Genomic DNA, 26,732 nt, shown 5'->3' on the forward strand with positions numbered 1-26,732 from the left:
CAATGCTGAATCCTTAACCACTAGGCCACCAGGGAACTTCCGTTTTTTTTCCTATGAAAGTATTGTGATGGACCTCTGTGCAATATTGCTGGGCTGGTCACTTGCCTCCAGTGATGAAATTTAGAGGGGTTGTGCCCATGAATGGAAGTGTACACAAGGTGTGTGTACACATACACACACACCATCCCTAGCGAAGATTAAGCTAAATCAGCTTGAAACACCTGGATTGGTTTCCCTTGATTCAATTTTTAGCTGGTTTGTAAATCAAGTAGCATGTAGGGCATCAGTGTTAATTCCAACTATTGCTCTTGTAGGGGGAGTTATTTGAGTAGTACAAAAGCAGTCTTTATAAATGTTAAGGTCCATTTGGAATGTAAAAGGATTACTTTAGTTGAGTTTTGTTTTAACAGCTATTTAAAAACTTTAAACAGGAGTTCCCGTTGTGGCGCAGTGGTTAACGAATCTGACTAGGAACCATGAGGTTGCGGGTTTGATCCCAGGCCTCGCTCAGTGGGTTAAGGATCCGGCGTTGCCCTGAGCTGTGGTGTAGGTTGCAGACATGGCTCAGATCTTGCGTTGCTGTGGCTGTGGTGTAGGCCAGCAGCTACAGCTCCAATTCGACCCCTAGCCTGGGAACCTCCATATGCCGCGGGAGCGGCCCTAGAAAAGGCAAAAAGACAAAAATAAATAAATAAATAAAAACTTTAAACAGTCTAGCAGCTTGTATACTAATTAAGTATGATATCTAATATCTAATTAGACAAATCTTAATCTAATATCTTATTAGACAAATTTTAGCAGAAAGGAATTTTTAAGATTCTAAAATGGTTAGCCTGACACTTAAAATTGTTAAATGATACAAATAGGATGGCAGCCTTGGGAAAGTAGTAGGTATGGTAAATTCACTAGGTGAATGAGAAATCCTAAGAAAATTTATTCTCTAAGGACATTTTTTAATAAGAGCTTTATTGAGATGTAATTCACATACCATAAAATTCACCCTTTTAAAGTGTATTTAGTATATTCACAGAGTTGTGTGACCCTCACCACTGTCTAATTTTAGAACATATTCACCATCCCAAAAAGAAACCCCTTACCCATACCCCGTGATTCCTCATTCCTTTTTTTAAAAAGATTTTATTAAAGTCCAGTTGATTTGGAGTTCCCATTGTGGTTCATCAGGTTAAGAACCCGACATAATATCCATGAGGGTGTAGGTTTGAACCCTGGCCTCGCTCAGTGGGTTAAGGATCCAGTGTTGCCACAGGTTGCAGTTTAGGTCATAGATGAGGCTCAGATCCTGAGTTACTGTGTCTGTGGTGTAGGCTGGCAGCTGTAGCTCTGATTCAACCCCCTAGCCCGAGAATGTCCATGTGCCACAGGGGCGCCCCTAAAAAGAAAAAAAATTACGGTTGATTTACAGTGTTGTGCCATTTTCTGCTGTGCAGCAAAATGACTCTGTTCTACATACATATACATTCTTTTTTGTATTCTTTTCTATCATGATCTATCCCAGGAAACTGATAAAACTTCCCTGTGCTATACAGTAGGACCTTGTTGTTTATCCATTCTAAATGTAATAGTTGGTATCTACTAACCCCAAACTCCTATCCATCCCACTCCCTTCCCCCCCTCCTTGGTAACCACAGGTCTGTTCTCTATGTCTGATTCCTCATTTCTAATCAGGTTTTTAACTGAGAGTGAAGAACTCTTTTAAAGTCATTAAATGGTAATTCTTTTTCTGTAGTAACCATAGAGGATAGTTCTGAAATTAGACCCAGGTTTTGAAAGTAACCACTGTAACTAGATGCTCTAAGTAATGGGTAAAATAGAGAGGCTGGTACTCATAAACTCACCGTGGCTCTCTCCTTTATTTCCTTTGTAGGGACAAGATCAAGACTAACAGAACTTTGTAAAGAACTGAATGCTTCGATCCTCTCTGTGAAGCCAAGAATGTCTTCTGCCCATCATCCAGAAGGCGCTCCTTTCCTCCACCAACTCTGAGTGTGGCACTCTAGCTAATCCAGTGCTTGAATGTGTATTCTCTCCATACGAGCTGGACCTTTTCCACAGAAGTTTCCTGTAACTACTCCAGATCTCCGCTAAAGTAGTAACTCGAGTCAATTTTTGTAGTACCTTGCCCTGGTTTGGGTGGCGCCTGTCATAAGAGGAGGCGGAGCCTCGTACGCGCTTGCGCCCTCATACCTCTCTCTTCTTACCGCGTCTACCATCTCCCCCGATGTCTTCCCTCCGCATTCCACATACAGCAGGTCTCTGCTTTTGCTCTTGGTGACCAAATACCATGTTTGCCCCTGACAACTTAGGCCTGAGGAGTCTGGAAGTTGAAGACATGAGCTGAGCATGTCTTGACAATTCAGTCCCAGTGCCCCTCCTGTCTCTTATGCAGCCCCCCCTCACTCTCTGATTCAGAATTTGGCCTTCTTCCATCTGACCATATTCTCATTTCGAGGTGTGGGCATTTTTGTGTTAGGTCTTCCTCTTGAGCGCATTGATTTTATTCTGAAATTCAGTTGTATGCTTCCATTCTGTCGATTAAAGCGTTCCAAAAGTTGTCTTTGAGTTTTTCGCTTATCTGCTTGGTTGCAAAGATCTTAAGTGAAAAACTACCTTCTGGTCATCGTCAAGTCTGCAGAGAATGGGAAGTGGAGTTGTTACACTTATGTAAAAATTTTACTGTCAGATACAGTCCTTTTGTCATATTATATCCCTTTGCAGTTTTCTAAGTCCTTCTGTGATGCACTTTACTAGTTGTAAAATAGACTGGGAAAAGTTCTTTCTAGTTCATTTTGAAAAATGCCCTAGGTCTGCATAAAAATACATTTTCAGGAATTCGGGCCAGTTTTAGAATTGTCGATGTGATTTTCACCATCCTTTACTCTTTGCTGAGAGGTTTAATTGTCAGAGGACTTGGGGTGAGGCAGGTGGAGCTGTGTTATACTTATCCTTAGAAGCGGACACTATCTGAGAGTCCAGATTAAAATCCATGACTTACACAGCTCCACAGGATGTGTTTCTCTTTGGTATACTTTCTCGTATAGACCATCTACTTTGACTTCTGCCCTCTTTTAACGTCCGTATGTTTCCATCCACTGTTTATGTATTGAATCCACTGATTTAAAAGCTGTAACTTGTGATGTATTCCTCCTCCTTTAGTCATACCACAGTACCAACACACTTGTCCCCACTGCCATCACGTGGGGATCATCCCCTGGGTGGTTGGAGGGCCATTCTGACCGGCTGCACTTGCGTTGATGGCAGCTCTGTTTCTCTTAGCTCCACTGAATCTGATATGCTTTCATTTTGTTACATTCCCTGAGCTCATGGTAGTTCCTTCATCTTTAGAAAGAGCTTGTCTCTTCCACCCTTAGAAGGCTCTCATCGGGGAACTGACACGGAAAAAGACCGACCTCCTTCCAAGGTCGGGATGAGGAGATGGTCCGTATGGAGGCCTGGTTTTTGAGGCCTGAGTCAGTGTCTTGGGAATGGGGCTGTTCCCTATGATGATTTCCTTGTGGTATAAAGATGTAAAAAATAACAGCCCTTTATGTTTAAAGACCCCGGCTTATAAACATCAGATAGCCTGTCAGCATCTTGCTTGGCCTCCATTTCCAACCACCGCCTCTTACACATTCAAGTCTGGTACACTGTAGGGGAAGGAGGCAGCAGGTTCAGCGGTGTCGCCTCCTGCCTTGTTCTGGCAGTGCCTTACTGTGTGCTTGAGGAATGCCCGTGGATCATTAGGCCCTCACAACAAGCTGTGTGGAAAGGTTGGAGCTGGAAAAGCTGATGCGGGAAAAAAAAAAAGCATATAGCTTGCCTCCATTTATCAGTCTTTTTCTAAAGTAAAGATTTCTCTCAGTGTTGTAATCACTTAAGAGGTAGTTCTTTATAGACAGACTTTAGGGCTTACTCCTGTCCATCTGCCCCCAGGACAATCTTGCCTCTCCTGTCTTTTGTTTTCTGCATTAAGCATTTAACTTTGGAAGTTCCTCTGTAGCGCAGAGGGTTAAGGATCGGTATTGTCACTCCTGCAGCTCAGGTCGCTCCTTTGGTGCAGGTTTGATCCCTGACTCAGGAACTTCCATATGCGCTAGGCGTGTCCAAAAAAGAAAAAAAATTTAACTTTGCTTCCAAAGCAACCATAAGAAAAGTATCAGGAACAGCTTGCATTTGCACAATAGCTGCCCCAAGAATTCATTTATCCTTTTTGTTGGCTGTACGTGATTCTCTGAACTTGGGTGCATCCCCCTGGCTGTTAGCTGGGTTTTGTCTCTAAGCATATGGTCACATTTCTACATATAAGTTGTAATATAAATAGACATGAACCGATTTTCAGCTTAATTTGTTAGGTTCTCCCAATTCTTCTGCCTTTCTCATTTCCGTGATCTTATTTTAAGTATTGGGGGACAGTATCTCCTATTTGAAGTTGTAGCTGACACACAGTAGGTGCTTAATAAATACTGGTTGTATCAATGAATGGAAATGGGCATACATTTACCTTGGATGGTGAGTAGCATCTTTCTGAGTTCTTAAATTCTCTTTGTTTCCAAATTAAAAATCATTCAGGTCAGGAGCTATGGAAGGACTGAATTTCCTTTTTATAGTGCCAAGAGGTGGCTTGAAAAATGGAGAGAAATGAAAAGAAGGAAGTAGGGTTGGGTCCACAGGAGCCATCCGATCCTTTCCTTGTCTCCGAATGTCTGATTTGGCTCCTTCATGCTTCTTTCCATCCAATCAGGTGACATGGTTTTATACCGTTGCTTATAGATTCCAAAGAACTTGCACATACGGCATCCTACCAGATTCGTACGATGCTGTAAGGTGGACCATGTGGGAATTATCTCTTGTTTTTCATGTGCGTTCCAAAGCAGTTCGGTGGTTTGCCACGGCGGCGTGGAAGAACCACAGTGAGCGCTTGCGTCTTTTTGTTCCCAGGCCCGGCTCTCAGCTGTGCACTAGCTAATTAGCATTATCTCTTTGGAGGAATTTCTTGGATATTAACCCTCAAGGGTGGAAGATGTAAATCAAAATTTCTCTGTAACGTCAGAGAATTCCATTCAAGAGAGGTTTTCTTTTGCATTTTCATTTTGGCAAAGTTAGTTCGAGGCGGTTAGCGAGTGAGTTCAGCAGCTTTTGCCTAGAAAGGCAGGTGACTCTAGAGTGTGTCACCATAGGTAATTGCTGGACTTCTCTAGACTTAATTCTATGTTTGAATGAACTCAGTGCTCACGGCTAGCTCTCTCATACAGAGCTTCCACGTTGGCGAGTCAGAGCTTTTATCTTTTGGTAGACAGGCTATAGCTTCAGCTGGACTTTTCTCCTGTGGTTACAAATGCCTTTCTGTGGCCATTCCTTATGAACAGGAGCTCGGCTGGCGGTCAGATTCTCGGATCACGTCTTTTTTCTCTCATTTCTTTGGAGCCATCCCTCTCTGGTCTTCAGGTGTCTGGTGCCACTGAGAGGGCTGAGTCCAGACACAGTTTTTCTTTCCCTTTTGTGGGTGATCTGCTGGTTTCCCCCCGTGTACTTGTGATTTCTTGTTGATCCTGGAAGTGCAGGAACTTCATTCATGTGTATCTCAAGAGCTGGCTTGATCTGGTACCCAGTGAGCATCAGACATCGACATTCAGGCCTTCCTGTGTTTCTCTTCAGTTTATGGGGTGTCCCCATGTTGGCTCTCTGTTCTCTGTCCTGCACTCTTAGCTTTCCTTTGAGAGCCTTGGTCTCCTTGTGTTTCTTCCCGTGGTGTGATTTTTTTTCCTCAGGTCTTATCCTCCCATTGCACTGACTCCCTTTTCCGTGTGGCCTTCCCTTCTGCTACAGTGTTTTTCCCCCCTCTGTGTCTTTCCTTAGCTCTGATGGCTTTTTTTTTCTCATCCTGTTGTCCCATTTGACTCCCTATTTCATTTCTTGGAAGGCTGAACTGTGTTGTCTACAGTTTTTGTGGTTTCTGCAGTCGTTGTGTTTCCAGAGTGTGTTTGTCTTTTGCTGCTTTCATTCCTTTTCTTCTGTGTTGTTTTACCCCTTTATTGTTACACAAGTGTCATCATGGCATTTTCTGCCTATTTTTTGGTCTTTGCATGGGACCCGTTCTAGCTGCCAAGAAGAGTGTGTTTAAATCCTCCTCGACGCCCCCTTTTTCAAGTGAGAAGCATTCATCACCTGAACCCTTGAACTCAAGGCTTGCTATCTGGACACGGGGCGGGGGTGGGGGGCGAGGAAGGAGCGAGGTAAAGCCTCCTCGCAGTGCCTTCCACACTGTCGACCCCTCTGCCCTGGGGTGGCTGTATCCCGGTCAGGAGAGAGCTTTCCCTCGAGTTTCCCCATTTCCACTCCAAGCTGACTTAGAGGGCTACAGCAGGTTCGGCCTGCATTGCTGGATCAGACACAGCCAGTGTTGGCGTGTTTGGCTCCCGAGTTCCTGTTTGTCTCCTCTGCACACAAGTGGAGCAGCTGAGACGTCAGCCTCCCCTCCTAGGTTTTGCTTCTGGAAACGTGACCACGCAGTGTGCCCTCAGCTTGTCCTACCTCCCGTCCGTCTTTGTTTCTCCCAGTTCAGACATGATTGGCACCCTGTCAGCAACTGTGGCCTCCTTGACAAATGCGCGAATCTTCTTCGATGAGTCCTCAACTTGGTTGTCAGACACTCCCCTGGAGTCCTCAGTGTAGGGTGGTGGCTTTTATTAGTTTCACCGTGGACAGCGTCTCCATCAGCCTCTGGATGTGTGTGTGTGTGTTGCAGGGCAGGAACACTTATATAAACATGAGCCCGTTCTGCCATCTTCCCAACTGTCCAGGTGCTTAAACATTGACTTTGAAGATAATGTCCATATCATTAGCGGGGGAAAAAAAACATTAATAACTTAATCAACACAGGATTTTTGTTTATTGTTCTTTGTGGAAAGACAACTTTTAACTCGGGTTCCTGTTCCATTGATTAGAGATCAGTACCTTTTGGTTTGAAGACTGGGGCCATGTGACATTTTAATGAACTCAAGAATTTACCAGCCATTGGCAGTGATTGATTGGTTCGTTACGGAATATTTCAAACTAGCACATAATCAGAGCTATCAAGAGTGGTGTAAACTATTTTTTACTGATAGGTTGCTAGTCAAGCTGCCCCACTGAGGGTGGTGACCCTGTGAGAGCTCTACTGTGACTCAGGTTCGCTTACCTGTCTTTTTAATCACCCCGTTTTAAAATTTGGTTCATGAAGAAATAGAAAGGAGCGAATTCCTCATCAGGCTGATTGCTGATATTCAGGAATGTACATTGTGATGGTTTGTAGGTCTAAGACCCGGTGCCACACCAATCGATGTTTCGAAAGTGCGTTTACAGGGGGATCACAGGTTGGGGGTTTTAGTTGGCCTCTTTGTAGGATTGAAGCCTCCTTTGCTCACTGGCCAGCATATTCCCCCAGGCACACTTTTCTCAGCCTCAGAGCCGAGCATACCGATCAAGGAGCAGGAATGACAGCCCTGCTCTGTGCATCCAAATCCAGCCTTCGCAGTGCCTTCTGCTTCGTTCAGAGTCTTTGCCCTGGTTCTGTCCTGGGGTGAAATGCAGAGCGGAGTACCGCCCACGTGTAAGGGACGAGAGACGAAAAGGCGGTAGAGGAGCCGTGGAAAGGAAAGCCATGTTCATGCCTCCCTTTTAAATAATAGCGAGCGTCTCCAGTGCACCAGAAAGGCCCAGGGCTGGGCACATGGCCATGATGACAGCAGCTGCAAGTGCCAGTCTCACGGAGCTCGCGTTCTGGTGGGGGAGTCAGATGAGACCCTCATCAGGGACGGTTTCTAGCACAGTTGGGAGACAAGGCAGGAAGGGGAGTGCAAGGGTTGAGTGGTAGGAGGTGGGCACCAAACCCCGTAATTGTTGTTGTCATCATGGACGGGTGGGTTCCTTAGACGAGGGCGCCCCCCTGAGTCCCGAGTTCTCTTCTTCTTTGCGTCTGTTCACCTGCATCTGGAGAGTCTGCCTCGGACTCTGTGCGTTTCCTTGTCTCGCTGACCGCTGACTGGTGAGGACCCGGGTCCGGTGAGAGGAGATGGCTTTGCGGGTCTCGTTGTGCTGTGTGGCGTGGGCTGCTCTTTTCTCCTACCAAAGATGCAGTCCCAGCAGGTCCCAGCTGTGTCTTTGTAGAACTTCAGAGATGATTGTTTCAACCACATCTTCCCACGTCCAGCTTCTGGATGGTGATGCTGGAGTGAAAAGAGCTGCTTGTAAGGGGAGAGACCCTCTTTACCACTTGCTTGTGCACTGGCTTTAGGGCCGGAGGAAAGGGTTATCCGAGGAGGCGTCCGTCTTAAGTCTGCTTTCTAGCCTTAGCTGTGTTCACCCTCAAAATGAAGACAATAAAATGACAGCAATATCGTGGTCACAGAATCCTTAAGAAACCCGTTGATGCCTTTCCATCTGTCTCTGAAACCTGGACTTGAATTGCCCAGGATCCCAGTAACGGGGTCGGTGGAGCCAGGAGACGGGCAGCTTCTTGTGTTGTGACGTGGGTGGCCCTCAGTGGTGGTCCGGGTCCCGCTCCCTCGGAGGGAGCAGCAGAGCCGGCGAGGACACTCTCTGTTCTCAGGGAAGGTGGATCTGAGTGCGGAGCAGAAGATGCCGTGCAGTTGAGTTATTCCCAGAGGTAGAGCCTGTCACCCTTTAGGTTGGTTTATTCGCATATAAATGGAAGCACCTTGGGGCCTCACTACTGAAAGCCTCCCAACAAATGTCTGTTACAGTTAAGTGCCTGCATTAAAAGAAAGCCCACCCCTTATATCCCACTCATCTCCTTGCAGTGTTTAATAAATTCATAATAGTATTTGACTTCCCGTCTCTGTATCTTTTTCCCTCCAGCACTGCAGGAGCGGCTCACTTCTCCATTTGACGTGATGGCTTCAGCCTTTGATGGCGTCTGCATAGCTCTTGGAAAGGATAAGCAGTAGAGCTTGATGCCTGGAGTCCCATGGTCCAGTGTGGACTACTGGGAATATTTTTGGTGGGATTATTTTTTAAATGTTAGGGAACTGAGTGGTAGATTTGTGGTAATAATGGATCCAGGGAGCTTGCAGTGGAAAGAGTATGAACTTCACCTGAAAAATATTTCTCTGTTCTATAAATCTCTCAGTGACATTTGGATTAATCAAGCATAATTAAATGTAGTTAGATTTTTGTCAGATTGTAGTTCAAAATAATATTCATCTATGAAGAGGGTAATATATTCTGTAGAAATTTTATTAAGCACTTTAGCTAAGCAAACACTAAGGAGAACAAAATCAACCTCAGGAAGGTTAATTACTAAAAAACCCCACAAAGTATAGTAGATTATGTAAATCATTTTAATTTTGAATACCATGGCTTGAGCTTTAATTTACATCGAGAGATATTTTGGATTTGTTTTTCACATCAAATCTTCCAAAAGTACAAAATTGCACTTGCATTCTTTAAAATTTTTCATCATTTTAGCAGTCCGTTAAGTTTGCTTAACTTCATGTTATACTTTCCAAAAGAATTACAGTTGAATTCTTTAAAATGCAACCATTTTGGAATTCCACTGTTTGCTACAATTGTGAGAACCATGTTTTTATTTCTGTACCTTTAAAAAATTGATCTTTTAAGAGAAGTATTGGGAGAGAGAATGTATATGAAAACTTCTCACCCGTGCCTGGCCTCTCCCTAAAAAAAAAAAAAAAAAAAAAAAGAATTTTTAAAAAGTCAAACAGAAGAGTTTAGACTATACTGATAAATCTTTTTATTTTAGTAATTTCCTTGAAGGGAGAAGTAAAGAGATCAAATTGATTTTCTAACTTATATTTTTTGTACTCAGAGAATTACATTTTCATTACCCTTGCATGTCTCAGGGAATAGCCTTTGATAAGAATCCCCATGGAAATCTCTCCCGATGTACTCAGCTTTGAGAGTTCTTGTCTAAATTTCTAGAGCTAGAGTTTCAAAAGTATTGTCTTCTCAGGAACACAGCATTACCCAAGAAACTTGAACTTCACCCTTATCAACACGCAGATTCTATGTGCTTTAGGCTTTTTCATGTGTAAGTGGCGCCTAAAAGTCCTTTGATTAGGAGGTATACAGGGGTCTCTTTATCATACTTATCTGAGATTTTCATAGAAAAACCCTGCAGTTTGATTTTGCTTGATAATTTTACTTCTTGGCTTTTCAGCAAAAATTCTCTTTTCCATTGGAATTGAATCTTTTGGGGATAATAAAATCTCACTTAAAAGAACATCCTATAAATAATTCTAACTTTTGCCAACCTCAGAGTGGCCTAATTTTGCAAATGGGCCAAAACAGCACAAATGTCAAAGATCGTATATACTGTAAGCAGTATGTTTGCTCTGCAGTTAGCAAAGTGAAGAAACGCCTAATCCTGGCAATCAGGACGGCTTAATGGCTCTTCAGTTCATCTTTGCCTTCCAAATTGGATGAAAATGGCACATTTAGAGTGGAATGCTTATTAATGACAGAACTGCTTAATGTTTTAAAATATTCCTACCTTGAGATTCTTTTCGAGAGAAAATAAAAAGAATCTCAACCTTCAGTTCTATTTTGGCTCTTCGTATCTGCTCAGCATTGAAAAGGCAATGATAAAATTGAAATCTGCTTGGAAGTCACAGGCATCTGCCAGTGATCCCCGCTTGATGTACAAGAGGAGTGATGAGGAGTTGGCGAAAACAGGCAGGATGAGTATAAAATGTTACATTGCCGTTTATAATATATCATGGTAGTCTTTTCTCATTTCACCTTGTCTATCCATGGGAAATCTCAATCAGTATTTTCAAGAGCACTCTCTTGACACTAAGAACTGGCCTGTGCCTTGATCGAAAACACTGCTGAGGTTACTGTCCCCCGTCTTGAATTAGAACAAATATTTTCGAATCATCACAGCCACAGCCTGTAACCGTAGGGATCTGGAAACACTGGAAACTGCCTGCCGTCCGAGAGGGCACAGGCTGGATGGGAGGCTTCGCAGCCTGGCTTGCTGAGCGCCGTCCGGAGGCAAGGTTTGCCTGGCTGTCATAACCAGCATAAAACCTAAAATAGAACGGGCTTGCCAGCATCCTGTATCTGCTCCCTTTTTCTCTAGCTGCCTTTATCACTCTTCCTGGGGAAGCATCACAGAAAGTCCTTTGGTATCTTGCTTTTTACTTTTAAAATTCCTGTTAGAGCTGGCTAGTAAACTTGACCAATAAATCGTGCATGTACTTAAACTTCTTTTTTTTAGTCCAGACCAAACTAAATGTATCTTGGCTCTGTGGAAATAGCCAAAGTGAGGTTTACCTAGAAATTAGAAAGTATTATGTGTTTTAAAAATGTAAGTTGGCTATATTCAGGGTTGAAGGAATTGAGCTCCGTTGCCTCTTCCTTTGTTTCTTTTATGTCCATTGTTATTCTCTCTTCTCACTGTGACGCTCTAGACCCAAAGGCTTCCACTCCGATTAAGAACCCGGGCTTTGCTCGAGTCCATCCTGGACGACATGACACACGTTTTAGGAGAGTGGAAGCTCCCACTTCAGCATGCTGGCTAACCCCGCTCTGTGCAGAGTTCCTTGGTATCAAAGTCATCTGAGGTCGCCGTGGCTGCTTCAGGTTTATCTATGCGTCACGCCATCTGTTGCTGCAAGTTCACATCCTCGCCAAAGTACACAAGTGCTTGCAACTTCAATATTTCCCAGATTTAGAACGCGAGTTGTGAATACTTAAGAAATGCTGGAACCACATAAGAAAAGTCAACGCGGAGTAAAATACACCCTTGCAAACATATTTAATGCTGCATTTAAATATAAAGCCACTGGCCTGATGTTTCATCATGACTCCTTAACCTCTGAGGGCAGTGTCTAAACTGGGAGTGGTAGCTGATTTAACAAGAGAAGAAGAGCAACGTGTAGATGAAGTGCAAGTTCATCACAGTGACTGTACCCCTAAGTCCAAATCTGGCCTGATTTACTTTGAGCAACGATCAGTTTAGATAACAGTGAAATGTACATGTGTGTCCAGTGTTCACCTTTTGCCTTGTGGTTTGTAGAGAGAAGGCTGGTCCCTCATATTCTCTGCTGTTCTGTGGCCTGGCTGCTACACGCTTGTCACAAGTCAAGAATGACTTTGGTCTGAGGTAATGTGTCATTCTGTAGAGAAAAGTGTTTCGTTTTTGCGATTGTTGGAGAAACACAAGCGAGGAAGCATGTGGCTCAGATAATGGTCCCCAGCAGTCATGCAGTCATCTGTGGTGTTTGTCATGGCCAAACTAGTCCCAGAGCACGAGGACAGTTTGGCACCACAGTCATCGAACAATAAAGCGGTAGTCGTGGCTCACTGTGCGTCCGTGTGGTCTTTTCCTGAGCTCTGGTCTGGAATCTCATCCCACCCACCTGTAAGGTCTGCCTTCTGCTCGCTTGGTTTGTGAAATTCGGTACGTGAACAGCACCGATCACCTTTGCGAGTTGCTGGGAATGGACAGGGGTGCTTTAAAAAAATTCTAATGGAGTTCCCGTCGTGGCTCAGTGGTTAACGAATCTGACTAGGAACTATGAGGTTGCGGGTTCGGTCCTTGGCCTTGCTCAGTGGGTTAGGGATCCGGCGTTGCTGTGAGCTATGGTGTAGGTTGCAGACGTGGCTCGGATCCCGCATTGCTGTGGCTCTGGCGTAGGCCGGTGGCTACAGCTCCGATTCGACCCCTAGCCTGGGAACCTCCATATGCCGCAGGAGCGGCCCAAGAAATGGCAAAAAGACCAAAAAAAAAAAAAAAAAAGTTCTTATGATTGATCAAAGAAAAAACAGGTTCTTTGGATTCTTTGTGGCAGGAAACATTGAGCTCACCTTTTGGGGAAACAACTTATAGGCAAAATAAAGAAGCTTCTTGACAATAAACCATTCTAGCAGCATTTTTCAAAATATGACCCATGGACTGGGGAAGGGTGAGAAAGAGTGAGAAAGAGGACTATTAATAATTATGCTGTAAACCATGTAGGCAGGTGTAAACTGGGACTGTCCTGGGCAAATGGGGCTTGACTGACCATGGAATGACCAGCAGAATTGCCTGAGATCCTGGTTAAATGCAGGTTGCTGGGCTCTGCCTCAGCCCTGCTGTTTCAGATTCTTTGAGGTGAAGGCCTAGGAGTCTTTAGCTTAACAAATGCCCCAGGAACATTCTTTTTAAAAAGTTGGGAAATGCAGCCATATGGATTAGGCAGAAGGTAAAAAACGTGAAATTTTCAATTAAAGAGCTATTAGTTCCATGGTTCCTTCTGAGGAGCTGGTGCAACACTGACACCAGAACCTAGTGCCTCCAAAGACACTTGGCTGCGATTAGGTACTTCCTGAATAACGGAGATGGTGTCTTCATATTTACCAATGTGTCATTCTTTCACTAAATATTCAGTGATGAACGGGCATCTTTTAAAATTTTGAGAGCCACGTAATTGCTGTCTGTATGTTCATCACTAATAAGAGACAAAACTTCTAGAAAGTTCGAGGCAAGAAACTTGGGTTTGGGAGTTCCCGTCGTGGCTCAGTGGTAATGAACCCGACGAGTATCCATGAGGACTCAGGTTGGACCCATGGCCTCGCTCAGTGGGTTAAGGATCCCGAGTTGCCATGAGCTGTGGTGTAGGTCACAGACACAGCTCGGATCCCGTGTTGCTGTGGCTCTGGTACAGGCCAGCAGCTCTGATTTGACCTCCATATGCTGTGGGCGGGACCCTAAAAAGATCAAAAAGAAACTTGGGTTTGAATGAGTCTTGGGGGGTATTAATGTCAGAAAATTAACACTTTTAGCTCTGCTACCAGCTGGCTGTGCTTCAGTTTGTCATCTATTAAATTAGGGAGCTGGACTGCCTGGTTCCAGGGTTCTTTGCAGGTCTGATGTTTTAGGGCCCTCTCTAGAACCTAAAATGGGAAGCAGTTACGAATCAACTGCTTTCATGTTGTGATGTATTTTGCCCAAAAAATGCCAAACCTGTGACTCTTGAAAGTGACAGTGGTTTTAGAATTTTGAAATTGTCCATCTGTATTTTACCCACAGTCACTATGCTAACACATCATTCACAATGAGGAAGAGCATTCTCGTAGAAGCCACTTCCGCCCTGTTTTGAAATTCAGAAAGTAAGTATGGTTTAGACTCACAGAAGAGACCCTCACTGAAGAGTCTGCGGTCCCATGAAATTACTGCAGAGCATTGCCCTGTAGTGTCCATTTTTACTTCCTTGTCCTTCATTTCAAAATGCTTTCTGAAGGCTTGACAACAGCAAAAGAATGTTTGCAAATGATTATGCGCTGATATTGTCAGATGTCCCCTTCATAATAACACGGAGATGTATTCTTCGATCACATGGATAAGTCATGAAGCATCGCGTAGGAGGTGTTGCCTCTGGGAAGGGTTTCTCTAGACCACTGTCCACCACTAGAACTCTGATGATGGGCATGTGTTCTATCTTTTCCGTCCAATATGGTCACCACTAGCCACCTGCACACTTAAAATGTGGTGAGTTCAACCGGGGAGCTGAATTTTTAATTGGTGTTCATCTATTTTTAAATAGCCACCTGTGGTTAGTGACAACCATAGTGGACAGTGCAGCTAGATACGGCCATTACGCACTGTTGAATTTTGAAAAATTAACATCGAGTACCTATTTTTACCAGTCATTGGGCTGGGTGCGTGACGGTACCTTTGTCGTTTCTAAACATTGGTCTTAAAATGAATCCTTTGCCCTCTGCCTACTGATGACACGTTCATCAACATGACAGTCTCTCCTTGGATAAGAAAATAACAAAGTGATACCTAGACCTTTTCCTGTCATAGCTGCCTGGCATGTCAGTTCTCGTCTTTGCTCCAAAAGGCATTGATGGTCAACCTCTTTGAGTTAAGTTCTCTCAGAGGTTCACTTTGTTCCCTGAGTTGAAGTATTAAGTAGAGCCCAGGTCTCAGCCTGGCCATAGCAGAATCTCCAAGTCCGGGACCCTGTTTCAGATCTATCCTGTCATATCATGTCTTTTTTAAAAGAGTTCACTAGGAGATTCTAACATGTGAGAGGATTGAAAACCACTGATCAAAAGAAAAAAAATTTGTAAAAAAAAAAAAGGAGTTCCTGCTGTGGCACAGTGGGTTAAGGATATGGTGTTGCCACAGCTTTGGTGTTGGTCAAAGCTGCAGCTCAGATTCAGTCCCTGGCCTGGGAACTTCCATATGCTATGGGTGCAGCCAAAAAAGAAAAAAAAAAGAAAAAATCCACCCATCAAGTCCAAACCCTGACCAGCCTTTGAGAATAGCTAAGATGCTGGCAGCAGCAACTCCTGTTCCCTGGCACAGAGCAGGTCTAGGGTCCTGGCAGTTTTATTGATGTTCTATTTAACAGGTAATTGGAAAATACTTAAGAGAAAAGGCTTTGTCGATTCGAATTTAGGGCAGCTGAGCAGCTTTGCTGTTTCCCTCTGTGCAAGAAACTGTACGCTAAGCTCATTGCTACTCTTAGTGTTTTCTGGCATTCTTGTCCAAACAGAATTGCTAGTCTCAAACAAACATGTTAATGATTTCAACAACAGTGACGGATGCAGAAGCATCCAGTAGTTCCTTAGTAACAGTTTAACAGTATAATTATTTCTAAAGTTATAGATAATTATTGTTACCCTAGCACAATAATTGGAACAGAGTTTCTTACATGAAAACTGCTCTTTTCCTAGGGCTTCAACTGGTAACAAAATAATAGTTTGTGAGAGCAGATACTGCCCCATTATTCAGTGAGAGAAGTCCGACAGCAACCCTGCAATCAAAGACTCCAAGGTGAGACCTCAGATGACCATCTCATCCATAGAACAGCTCTGTCCAACTAGGGGAGTTTATTCCAGGCCAGACTCGTGTCGGGTAAGGCCTTGAAGGAGAGAATGTGCTGATACCTAATGACTTAGCCAGCTCGCCCAGCGCCTTCCTATTCACGGACCAGCAGAGAGGTGACACCACCAGCCTTCGCCATTCAGCGTTCTTAACGAGTGGTTTCTAATCAATAGAAAGTCTGCTTTTTTAAATCCATTTTTCCTATTTTCCCCCACGCTGAGCAGGAGTTAGCAATCTTAACAGTCTGAGAAAGAGCACTCCGTCCCAAAGAGATTAGGAGAATAAGGTGGAATTAGCAAGTTAGTAAAATCACTGTAAAAATCTATTTGGCAGAATCTGAAACATGGACTGTTCTTCTAGAGATCAGTCAAGTCAGAGGCAGGGCCAGTCAGGAGAGTCCAGAGTTTAGGGTCAAGCTACTGAACTGAAATTGGGGTGGCGAGGAGGGATTATGGCCTCTTTAGTCTTTGTATCCCCAGCACCTAGAAGCTCGCTCAAATGTTTGTTGAATGCTTCAGATAGGAATGTATGAAAGACCTTAAATTCAAATGCAGATCAGGAAGTTCCCTTGTGGTGCAGTGGGTTAAGGATCCAGCATTGCTGCAGCTGTGGCACAGGTTGCTGCTGTGGCGCAGGTTTGAGCCCTGGCCTGGGAAGTTACACATGCTATGGATGCAGCCAAAAAAAAAAAAAAAAAAAAAAAAAAAAGCAGGTCCAAGGCAACAATGGGAAAATAAGTTACTCTAGAAAGGAGCATGGCGTATCCTGACACTGGATGGCTGGAATGAGTCCCAACTTAAACTGGCTGGAGTCAACATCCAAGGACCAAGACAAAAAATAAAGACAAATAAAATAAACCAGGGGGAGATGAGGTAGCAAACAGGTTCTGCCTGCCAGCCGGAAACTATTCCTGGGCTTGTTTCAGCCAAATGTGTCCGGTGATCAGACTTTGGTTAGAACGCTTGTACTGCTTGTCTTCTTGGTGTAGCCGCGTATGAATTAGGGGAAACAGACAGAAAGGGGGAGGTGAGCTCTTAAGCTTCCTTCTCTACCAGCCACAGCTGCATGTTCATGAGTTGAGGACCCAACACTTCCTCTTCTCATGGACCAATTAGCACGTTCACTTGGGTCCGACATCGCCCATTATGCCTATTTCATGCATTTCTTGTGGATGTCAAGACTCAAGCAGGTTCCTCATGAGTAGATGTCGGGATATTAAAAAGAGGAGCATGGATCTATCTGCATGAGGATTACTGCTCCTCAGTTCTTTTAGGACCTGGAGAAAGGTTCATGGGCGTATGACCATTGTCTCCAGTCACCTTGTGGTGGACAGAATTCTGCCTCCCCCACGAAGATGTCCACATCCCAGTCCTCAGAGCCCAGGAATGACGGAATTAACATTGCTGATGCCCATAAAATAGGGGGAGTGTCCTGGATTATCCAAGTGGGCCCAATGTGTGATCATAAGGGCCCTTTTAGGCAGAGGAGAGAGGCAGCAGGAGTGTGAGAGGGAGGTGATGTGACAAAGACCCGACTGGCCACTGCTGGCTTTGAAGATGGAAGGAGGCCATGAGCTAAGGAATGCAGGCCAGAAAATGCAAGAAAATGGTTTCTCCCCTACAGCCGCCAGACAGGACTGGAGCCCTGCCAGCACCTTAATTGCAGTCTAGTAAGACCCATTTTGGACTCCGGACCTCCAGAACTGTAAAATAATACACCTGTGTTGTTTTAAGCCATTGAATTTGTTACAGCAGGAGGAAACTAATACACACCCCTTCAACTTCTTTCATCTGTGGTTAATCCATGGGTACCAGAGATGGGGGGAAATGGAGAAAGAATCAGTGGCTCCGTTGTGTCAGTGTCAGTTGGTTGTGGTCGGGCTGGGAAATGGCACATCAACATCTTTCCAGTAGAACATGATTACCAGGCAAGAAAGTCTGTTTATCGCCTCAAGCTCTATAATGAGTCGTGTCCTGCCCCGTGCATGGCAGAAGATGACAGGTTCTTTTTTGAACTTGGAACTTTTAGAGTGACAAGTTCATTTGCAAGAAGTTGAAAAGGTCACTGTGGAAAGGGTCAAGTATCCCAGCTCTTTCAGGTACGGATTCAATAATTCTTTTAAAATGGAAGGTTACATATCAACTATTTCAGTTATGTGTAATCTCTCCCTCAGAACTCAGCCTTGGTGAATAGAGTACAGTAATGTTGCAGGTTGATTCCTTTCCCTGCCCCCTAAGAAAGACAGTGAAGGCATGGAAAATAAATACTGCTTTTAGGAGACAAGTCAACCCTACTCTGAACGCTTCTCAAGTTTCCCACATTTGGCATCTGCAGCTGATATTCAACCAATATGGTGTTTTTTCTACAATGTAAATTGTGGCAGTGCAGGGCCTAACATAAAGATCATTTGGGACCTGTGAATATTTACGCTGTTAGTGAGATAAATTTCAGATTTTACTGGTTCTATATTGCTTTTCACTTGATGGTTTCTTAAAGAATCTGATCACTGGGTATACATTGGTGCTTATGAACTCTCACTCTTGGTCTGAAAAGCATCTCTGTAGGAGTCTTTTTATTCTAATAGCTTCTGCTGAATACCTGGAGAAGTTGCTTAAACCTAATTTCCAGTCACCAGTGAGGACTCCAATCCAAGAGAAGTGTGCGTAAATATTTTTCATAGTGTACCTTTTAATCCTAGGAATTTATTAACAAAGGCTCGTTCTCTTTGGGGCAACTACCGGAGCTCTTAAACATGAGTTTTATTATGCCTTAGAACTGATTTCCCCTTGCGAACATCTCTGCGGTATCGTGGAAGTCAAAAAGAAACCTCTAACTGTTACTCTGAATACAGCCTGTCAAGAATGTGTTTGATCTGTGTGGCAAAACCAGAGTAATACGGTCTACCAGTGATAGGTATTCTGTTTTTATTTTTTTAATTTAATTTAATTTTATTTTCCCACTGTTCAGCAAGGGGATCAAGTTATCCTTACATGCATACCTTACAATTACATCCCCCCTCCCCTTTGTTCTGTTGCAACATGAGTATCTAGACAAAGGGTGTTCTGTTTTTAAATGAATTCCCTAGCTGCCTGCAGGCCTGGCTCTCTTCCTTCCAGGGTCGAGGCTAATGTTAGAACTCTTGTTTCGAAGAGCTTAAACCTCGTCAGGTGGAGTTACCAGAGGCTCCTGAATTCGGCTAGCGGAGGGCGTGAGGGCAATGCTCCGAGCATCAACATCTTCATTGCTGACATCTGGGTCCTGACTTGGCGCCTCCACCCTCATCGTTCTGCTTCCAGCTGATCCGAGGAGCTTCTCCCCTGAGAGGGAAAAGTGGTCGAAGTGGCCACGCCCCAATCTTTAGGTACAGGTGAAAAGTAGGCCGCCAGGCCGCAGCAGATGAGAACGGTGGGTGGGCCCTGCGAGCCTGAGGTCTGAGCGCAGCCACCTCTCCAGCTTCCCGCTCTGTTGGGGAAGCACTTTCTCATGGTGGCTCCGTGGCAGCAGGAGAGCTGGAGCAGCGTTCTCGACAATGCAGGCTGCCTCACAAATTCAGAGACCTTTACAGGCAAAGGAGACGTCTGAAACCATTTCCTCTGACCCCGCCCCCCCCACCCCGGTTTTGCAAAAGCAGAGGCCAGAGAGGTGAAGTGGTTTGGTCAAGGTCAGAAGGCAAGTTGGCAGTGGAAAATTCAACTGGGGTCCAGACTGGGCTCCCTCCGTGACCCCCGCTCCAGGTGAGTGCTCCTGACTAGTCAGGCGTGAGGCACCCCCACGCTTGGGCCCTGCCGAGGCCCCTCCTTCAGGAGGGCTGGGGCCGCACCTGGGTGGAGGCGGGACAGACAGCGGTGTCTACACCTACACTTTTCCACACGAAGCTCGGGCTCATAAGGAGGAACACACAGCAGCACGCTTTTAAGAAACAAGACAGATAAAATGCAATTCTGCATCCCTTTATTTATAAAGAAGTTGGTAATGCCATGTTCCGTTGGAGAGCAGGAGTGGGTTTGGAGTAGGAGGGGGAGGGGCAGGGGCGGAGGGGGGAGGGGCTGGTTCCGAAGGTCGAGTAATTCAGCACCAGAGCAAATGCCTGGGCGTAAGGTCGTGCTTTAACCCAGACCAGGCACCACCGTCGTCTTAGTGTACAGCAAGTCTTAAGTACGCATGCTCTTCGTATGGCTTTGTCCCGGGACAGATCGCAGTGACACAACAAAAAAAGTCTAGAGAAAAGTAGAAGTTGCAAATGCCTCATGAGCTCATTCTTTTTTTAAAAAAAGAAAGAAAAGAAAAAGATCTGATGGTCAGGACTAGTGCTGAAAGGAGGCCTGAGGAATAGGAACATCTGCGCTCCCTCCCACTCATCTGATTGAGCTGAGTCCCTGTGGCCATCTCGCCTCTCTCCCTGGGGTACACCTGGGCGCTAGAGAAGAAATCCACACTCGTCCTGTCCCTCCCTCCAAGGATGGATTCTCATAACTGCAGCCTAAGGCATGGTGCAAGCTGGCCATCCCCGGGCCGCGTCTCTTCCCCGCAGCACAGGTCAGAAGGCAGACTTAGGTCTCAAGATCCCTCTTGGGGTTGGTTTCCTTTGCCTTTGTGAAGTTCTGGCTTGCCAGAAACAGGCCATTCAAGGTGACCGTGACATCACAATTGCCCCATGTTTTGAGCTGGTGAATGTTTGATGTCGGGGTCCCCAGGAGGAAGCTGTGGCAGCTAATGGAGAAGGGCTGAAAAGGGAATGCTGGGTGGGGAGAACCCCCATCCTGCATGGGTACCCCTGGGTGTCTGTGAAAGGAAGCCCGCCTTCTTCACCTGTTAGGGAGTGCGTGACATGCCCGAGAGAGCGGAAAGGAGCTACTCACCCAGCCCCTGCCCATCTGCATGTAACCTGCCTCCTTCCACAGCCTAAGTGGCTGTTCCCTAGGCCTCAGCCTCAAGCTTCCTTCTCCTTCTAGAGCAGAAGAGCCTTTCCTTGCCTTTTGTCCCTTCTGCTTACCACACCTGCTACATCTCTCATTCCAGCCTTAACCCACTCTTGACCATTACTGTTGACTGGTCAGCCCTAGGAGCAACCCCATCTCCTCCTGGGCAGGGGAGGAGGGGCAGGGAGAAACTGACAGCTAGGAAATATCAAAAGTTGGGTTGCAGAATCCCCCCCATTCCTTCTCAGTAATCTTGTAGCCTTAGGGTGGGAAGATATTGTTAGATATGGGGGCGGGGGCAGAGGGTGAGATTTAGAACACACATGGGGGTTGCTATGGCCCATCCCTGCAGTATCTCAGGCATTGGTCATTTTCCATAATTGGCGGCCAGGATGGCACCAAATCTGAGTCATGTAAGCACCACCTGTCAGTGTGGCGTGTAAGATGGGCAAACTTACAGTCTGCCTGATAACATCAATCCCAAGCTCTCTGCTCCAAAGCAGGATTCAGATGACAGTGGATTTGTCTGCTCTGGGCCATGGAGTAAGCACATGAGAGGTATTCTTGAGAGTTTCCCCTATAAAGCGAGGCCCTGAAATGGTCTGAGGGCATAGGTTCTCTTTAACCTTCTTTCCTCTCTCCAGGCATCTCTTTTTCCTTTTCTCTTCCCCTGTTCTCATTGCCTTGCCTTGTCCACCTGGCCTTCTCCTCCTCAACAACATCAATAGAGACACTGGGCACATGAGACCAGTGTGCCCTGAGTACACGACAGGAGAGACCAAATGGGCGCAGTGGAAGCATGGACCTTTGTCTCTCTCTGCCGGGCAATGTTCTGGGCCCCAGCTGCAATGAGAAGTTTTCTTCTCACGTGCCACGTTCCCACCAGCTCTCTGTCCCCCATGAGTGCTCGACAGAGTTCTGGAGAAAGTGCCAGGAACAAGTGGGTTCCAGGCCAGCTTAGTCTCATGGTTTTGCTTCCGAAAAACCACCACTTATCTCCAGGTGGGCAGGGAGGTAGTACAACGCCAGCACGAGGGGGAAAGACATGCCACCTTGCTTCATCGGTTGCCCCACTTGTCACTCAGAAGGCTGGCTCCCAAAGCCTCTGAAAGGGGCAGTTTCTGTCACAAGAGATGCTGGGCTGTGCCCACAAGGGGCTGTTTGGGGCCTCCGGTTTTACTAGGACAGCCAGGCAATGCCTCTTCTGTCCAAGGGTGGTTCTACACTTTGCCTCCACCTGCTCTTTTCCTACCTGTGCTTCGGGGATGGGAACTTAAGACAACTCGGTGGGGATGCTGAGGTTGTCACCGTGCTCTGTGACAATATTGAGAGTCCTTCCTCCACCCAAGAAGGTGATGGGAGGCCATGAGAACAACATGCAAAAATCATTTCTTGGCTGGGACAAGACATGTCTAAAGGAATGCAGGATGAGCTTTTGACAAAGTGCCCAAGTCACAAGGAAACCAGGTAGTTCTTAAGATCAAGGATTTCAGCGGGATATTAGGGTGAGAGCAGGAGAGGGAGAGAGTGGAAAATGCCACCACCATATATTTATATTGCATATGATCTCCACTCTGGATGGCATGTTGGGAGCATAGAACAGATTCGTGCAAGTAGCACCCCCTATTGTATACTATGTGGTTTGGTACACCAAACTGTTACTTGAGGCCTATGAAACTGGAAACTGGTCAGAAATGGGAAAAGCCATTCCATAATAGCGTCCTTTAAGAAGCTTCAAGAAACACCTACCATCTGCTAAACATGGAGCCAAAGCAAAGTGGCTCCTTTTATATATATAATATATATATATGATGTTTTGTTGCATTTCCGAAAGATTAAGGTAATTTCTGGAAAACAATGAAGTCAAACCAATGATGAAAGAGGACAAGCAGGAGCACGTTAGACCTTAGGTGGCGTTCTCCTTGACAAAACTGTCCTTCAGATAAGAAGTTACAGTTCATACTAGGTGACCTTTTCTGTATCTGGCCTAAAACAAGGCTTTGTCTAAACGCCTCATTTCTGGAACCAGAAAGAACCGAGGCAATGCAACATTGGACCTCAGTGACTCAACAGAAAAGGTTGGCATTTGTCGTTAAGTCGACTATTTCAGAAGCACTGTGCCACCTCTACTGGAAACAACTTTATTCTGGTGGAGCTTGGGTGCTTGGAGGCAACGTGCAGGGCCCTTAGGAGCCAGAATCAGCAGATTGAGGGGACGGCTGCTTCCGCAGGTCGTATACTGGGTGGGGGCGGGGATAAGGACCAAAGCAGAAGACACCTCCCTCAATGCAAGTCTCCCAGGGTGCTCTGCATCTTGCCTTAGCAAGGTTAAAGTAGAGTGACTCTAGATGATGCTAAGAAGGTTTGAATAGGTTGTCCGTCTGGAAACCTCCATGCAGAGCCCGAGTCTTGGGCTAAGTGGAGACGGAGGGAGAGCTGGTCCTGAGGCCTTCCCTTAGCAGAACTCAGGGTCTCCCTGCTGAGCTGCAGCTCCTGCACCTGTTACCCTTCCAACACCACCCAGGCGTCCCCAGTGCTCCCGCCCTCCTCCCCAGCCTGCGTGGTGTGGCTCTCGCCGTCTGCCAGCAGCCTTTACTTCTCATCCTCATCCCCCTCGCTCATGCTGCTGATGGAGGCCGAGGCTGCTTTGGGCGACGAGGGGGGTGAGGTTTTGTTGGGGAGCCATGAGAAGGTGGGCGACGGGGAGCGGGAAGGGGAACGGCTCCTGGTGGGGCTGCTCACGGGGCTCTGCTTCGGAGACAAGGCCTGCAGCATCCGGCTGCTCCTCTCCTGGAACATCTGCTTCTAGAGAAATGGGAGAGAAGGCATCCGGTAAATGGGCCATCTGAGATGGCAGTGTAACCAACAAACACAAAGGCAGGAGGGGCAGCCACGACTCAGACTCGTGCATCCCCGAACTCGGCCCTGCACTGCAGCCCCGTGTGCCCCAGACTACCTCTGGGGAGGAGCTGCGTGGGATCCTGGTGCAGGAAGATGCTGACCCATCAGATGATCATCAGTCCTTCTTACCCCCTTTGCCCCCATCTCCAAAATTCAAGTGCTCTGTCTGGTTTGCCAGGCAAATGGTAATATCTTAAGGTGCTGGCAAGGCAGCAGGAAATAAAACAAAAATCCCTGTCCATGGAGTTCCCATCATGGCTCAGCAATAACAAACCCAACTAGTATCCATGAGGATGCCAGTTCAGTTCCTGGCCTTGCTCAGTGGGTTAAGGATCTGGCGTTGCCGTGAGCTGTGGTGTAGGTCGCAGGCACAGCTCGGATCTGGCATTGCTGTGGCTCTGGCGGAGGCCGGCAGCTGCAGCTCCGATTCGACCCCTCGCCTGGGGATTTCCATATGCCTCGGGTGTGGCCCTAAAAAGAAAAAAAGAAAAACAAATCTCTGTCCTCATGCGTTTGAGGGAGGAACACATAATCACATGTGAAGTATGTCTGATGGAGATACGGTCTGTTGGGGGGCGGGCGGGGCTGCCATTGTAAACAGGGGGCTCCAGGAAGGCCTCACTAATTAGATGCTTCTTGGTCGGAGACCTGAAACTGAGCAGGGAGGGGACCACGTGAATGGAATCGGGGAACCCCGAGAACAGAACCCCGAGAATGGAGCATGCAGTGCACATTCCAGGACGAGCAAGGAGGCGGTGGGGGCTGGAGGGGAGCCACCTGGGTGAGGAGCGTCATGGGGCAGGCGGGCAGGAGGAGGTCACCAGAGGGCTGTGGCATTTAGGGTCTTGGTGGCCCTGTGAGAACTTGGCCCTTTGAGGAGTAGAGAAAGCTCTGGAGAGTTCCTTGACCTCTGAGGTTCTGAGCAAAAGAATAAACCCTGACTTTTGTTTTTAAAGGGACCCTTCTGCCTGCGGTGCTGGGAACAGAGTACAGTGAAGCCAGGGCAGCAGCAGGGAGAACTGTTAAGAGCCCCCTGTGCTCAGAACCCAAGAATGCGACGGCGCCCTGGACCCAGGTGATGGCTGTGAGGACACTGAGAAATGGTTAGACCTCTGGTATATTTTTTCCATTAGTTTGATTAAGGTATAATTTATTTAAAGTTAAGCTTTTTAAAGAACAGTTCTGTGAGTTTGATAAATGCCTCCAGTTGGGTGACAACCACTCCAATTGCAGGACAGTTCCGACAGCCGCCCAGTTCTCTCAGGATACTTGGTCCTCACCCCACCCCCCATCCCTCCAGCCTCTGTTCTCTGTCCCCAGAGTTTTGCCTTTTCCAGAATGTCATCTAAATAGAATCATTCGGTCTATGGTCTGGCTCTGTTTGGAAGGTAGAGCTGACAGATGGGATGTGGGGTATGGAAGAGGAATCCAGTGACTCCAGTTTCTGGCCTGTGAAATGAGAAAGCTGGCGATGCCATTTGCTGGTGTGTGTGGGGGGTGGGTGGGCACTGCGGGGGTGGAGGAGGTTTGGGTGGTTAGATGGGTTTTCCAGTTTGGGGCCTCAGGGGACTGTTGCCCAGTACTTTCAGAACCAAGCTCTCCTGTGACTCTGTCCTTCAGCCTTCTGGGGAATCCAGTCCTAGCCCAAGCCCCTGTCCGCCAGGCCTCCTGGTGCTGCCAACCTATCTGCCCTTCTGCCCTTGGCCCGCAGCTCAGCCCTCACACACTCTGTTCCCCATGTTTGAGCACCCTCCCCATGCTCCTGGTGTTCTGGGCTCTAGTTTCTCACTACTTTTCCTTGGAATGCCTCAGCATCCAGCAGCATGGGCCAATCTTCCGATCCTCAACTGGCCATGAGAGCCAATTCTCCTATTTTAGACTTTGCTTGTCGTTTGAGTTGCTCATTTTCTAAACCACCACTGAGCCCCCTGGGGACCAGGTGCTGCACAAGAAGGGGAAGAAGAGGGTAAAGTGAGTGATCATGTCCAAGCTGGGGCTTCAGTGACAGGCGGTAGAGATGGGCAGTGAGCCCGTGGGGCCGGATGAGGGCAAGCTTTCTAAGCAGAGCGTGCTAAGTAGAGTGGACTAAGTACAGTTACTTGGCCTGACTGGACCCCAAGTGCCTACAGGGTGAAAGTAGTTGAGGCCGGAGCACCAGAAGGAGGCTGGACTTCTCCCAAAGAGCCCCTGCAAGATTTTAATCAAAAGAGGGATATGGTAAGATTGGTGTTTCAGAAATAAAGTGTGAGCATAAAAGTAAAGTAAGAAACCATAAAGGAAAAGATTGATGTTTGGCTGTATAAAAATTTAAAATTTCTTGGAGTTTCCGTTGTGACTCAATGGGCTAAGAACCTGACATAGTGTCCATGCGGATGTGGGTTCAATCCCTGGCCTCGTTCAGTGGGTTAAGGATCTGGCATTGCTGCAAGCTGCAGTGTGGGTCATGGATGCGGCTCGGATCCAGTGTTGCTGTGGCTGTGTTGTAGGCCGACAGCTGCAGCTCTGATTGAACCCCTAGCCCAGGAACTTTCTTATGCTGCAGGTGTGGCCATAAAAAGAAAAAAAAATTTCCCTACCTAAAAAAAAAAAAAAAAAAAAACAACAACAACAACAAAAAACCCGCTATGAAATAAGGTACAAGGCAAATGAAAAAAAAGGGAAATTTCTGCAACATTTAAATACAAATTATGTATATAAGACTAAGTATACAAACCAAAAAGAACGTAATGAGTATTTGGCACATACAGGTAATTCAAAAAAGACTTATCGGGAGTTCCTGCCGTGGCGCAGTGGTTAACGAATCTGACTAGGAACCATGAGGTTGTGGGTTCGGTCCCTGCCCTTGCTCACCGGCGTTGCGGTGAGCTGTGGTGTAGGTTGCAGATGCGGCTCTGATCCTGAGTTGCTGTGGCTCTGGTGTAGGCTGGTGGCTACAGCTCCGATTGGACCCCCAGCCTGGGAACCTCCATATGCCGCGGGAGCGGCCCAAGAAATGGCAAAGACAAAAAAAAAAAAAAAAAAAAAAAAAACTCATCAATGAACTATAAAAAATG

General features: G+C 46.3%; 2 protein-coding genes and 1 long non-coding RNA gene across 13 annotated transcripts in view; 2 read left to right on the top strand and 1 right to left on the bottom strand.

Annotated features, from left to right (window-relative positions):
* PDK3 (pyruvate dehydrogenase kinase 3) overlaps positions 1-12,343 on the top strand; it is a 112,288-nt gene extending 99,945 nt beyond the window's left edge. For 4 of the 5 annotated variants that reach the window (XM_021080538.1, XM_021080537.1, XM_013986015.2 and 1 more), the window contains one exon: positions 1,886-12,343. In XM_021080538.1, coding sequence (XP_020936197.1) covers positions 1,886-1,916 — 31 coding nt within the window. In that variant the 3' untranslated portion in view covers positions 1,917-12,343. The remainder of the gene's footprint in view (positions 1-1,885) is intronic. The other variant, XM_001927439.5, reaches the window with a different exon arrangement.
* LOC106506925 overlaps positions 12,730-26,732 on the top strand; it is a 37,102-nt gene continuing 23,099 nt past the window's right edge. For 2 of the 3 annotated variants that reach the window (XR_001302577.2, XR_002340826.1), the window contains exons 1-2: positions 12,730-19,593; positions 24,636-24,782. This is a non-coding gene — a long non-coding RNA (uncharacterized LOC106506925). The remainder of the gene's footprint in view (positions 19,594-24,635; positions 24,783-26,732) is intronic. The other variant, XR_002340825.1, reaches the window with a different exon arrangement.
* The window catches only part of PCYT1B (phosphate cytidylyltransferase 1, choline, beta), a 137,313-nt gene continuing 130,200 nt past the window's right edge, over positions 19,620-26,732 (bottom strand). The window contains exons 8-9 of one of the 5 annotated variants that reach the window (XM_021080540.1): positions 23,521-23,583; positions 19,620-20,076 (exon numbers count right to left, since the gene is read on the bottom strand). In XM_021080540.1, coding sequence (XP_020936199.1) covers positions 20,011-20,076; positions 23,521-23,583 — 129 coding nt within the window. In that variant the 3' untranslated portion in view covers positions 19,620-20,010. Of the gene's footprint in view, positions 23,584-26,732 lie in introns of all 5 variants that reach the window. The other 4 variants (XM_005673506.3, XM_005673503.3, XM_013986017.2 and 1 more) reach the window with 4 other exon arrangements.

Source organism: Sus scrofa, chromosome X (assembly GCF_000003025.6).
Source record: "Sus scrofa isolate TJ Tabasco breed Duroc chromosome X, Sscrofa11.1, whole genome shotgun sequence".
In the NCBI taxonomy this organism is placed as follows: Eukaryota; Metazoa; Chordata; class Mammalia; order Artiodactyla; family Suidae; genus Sus; species Sus scrofa.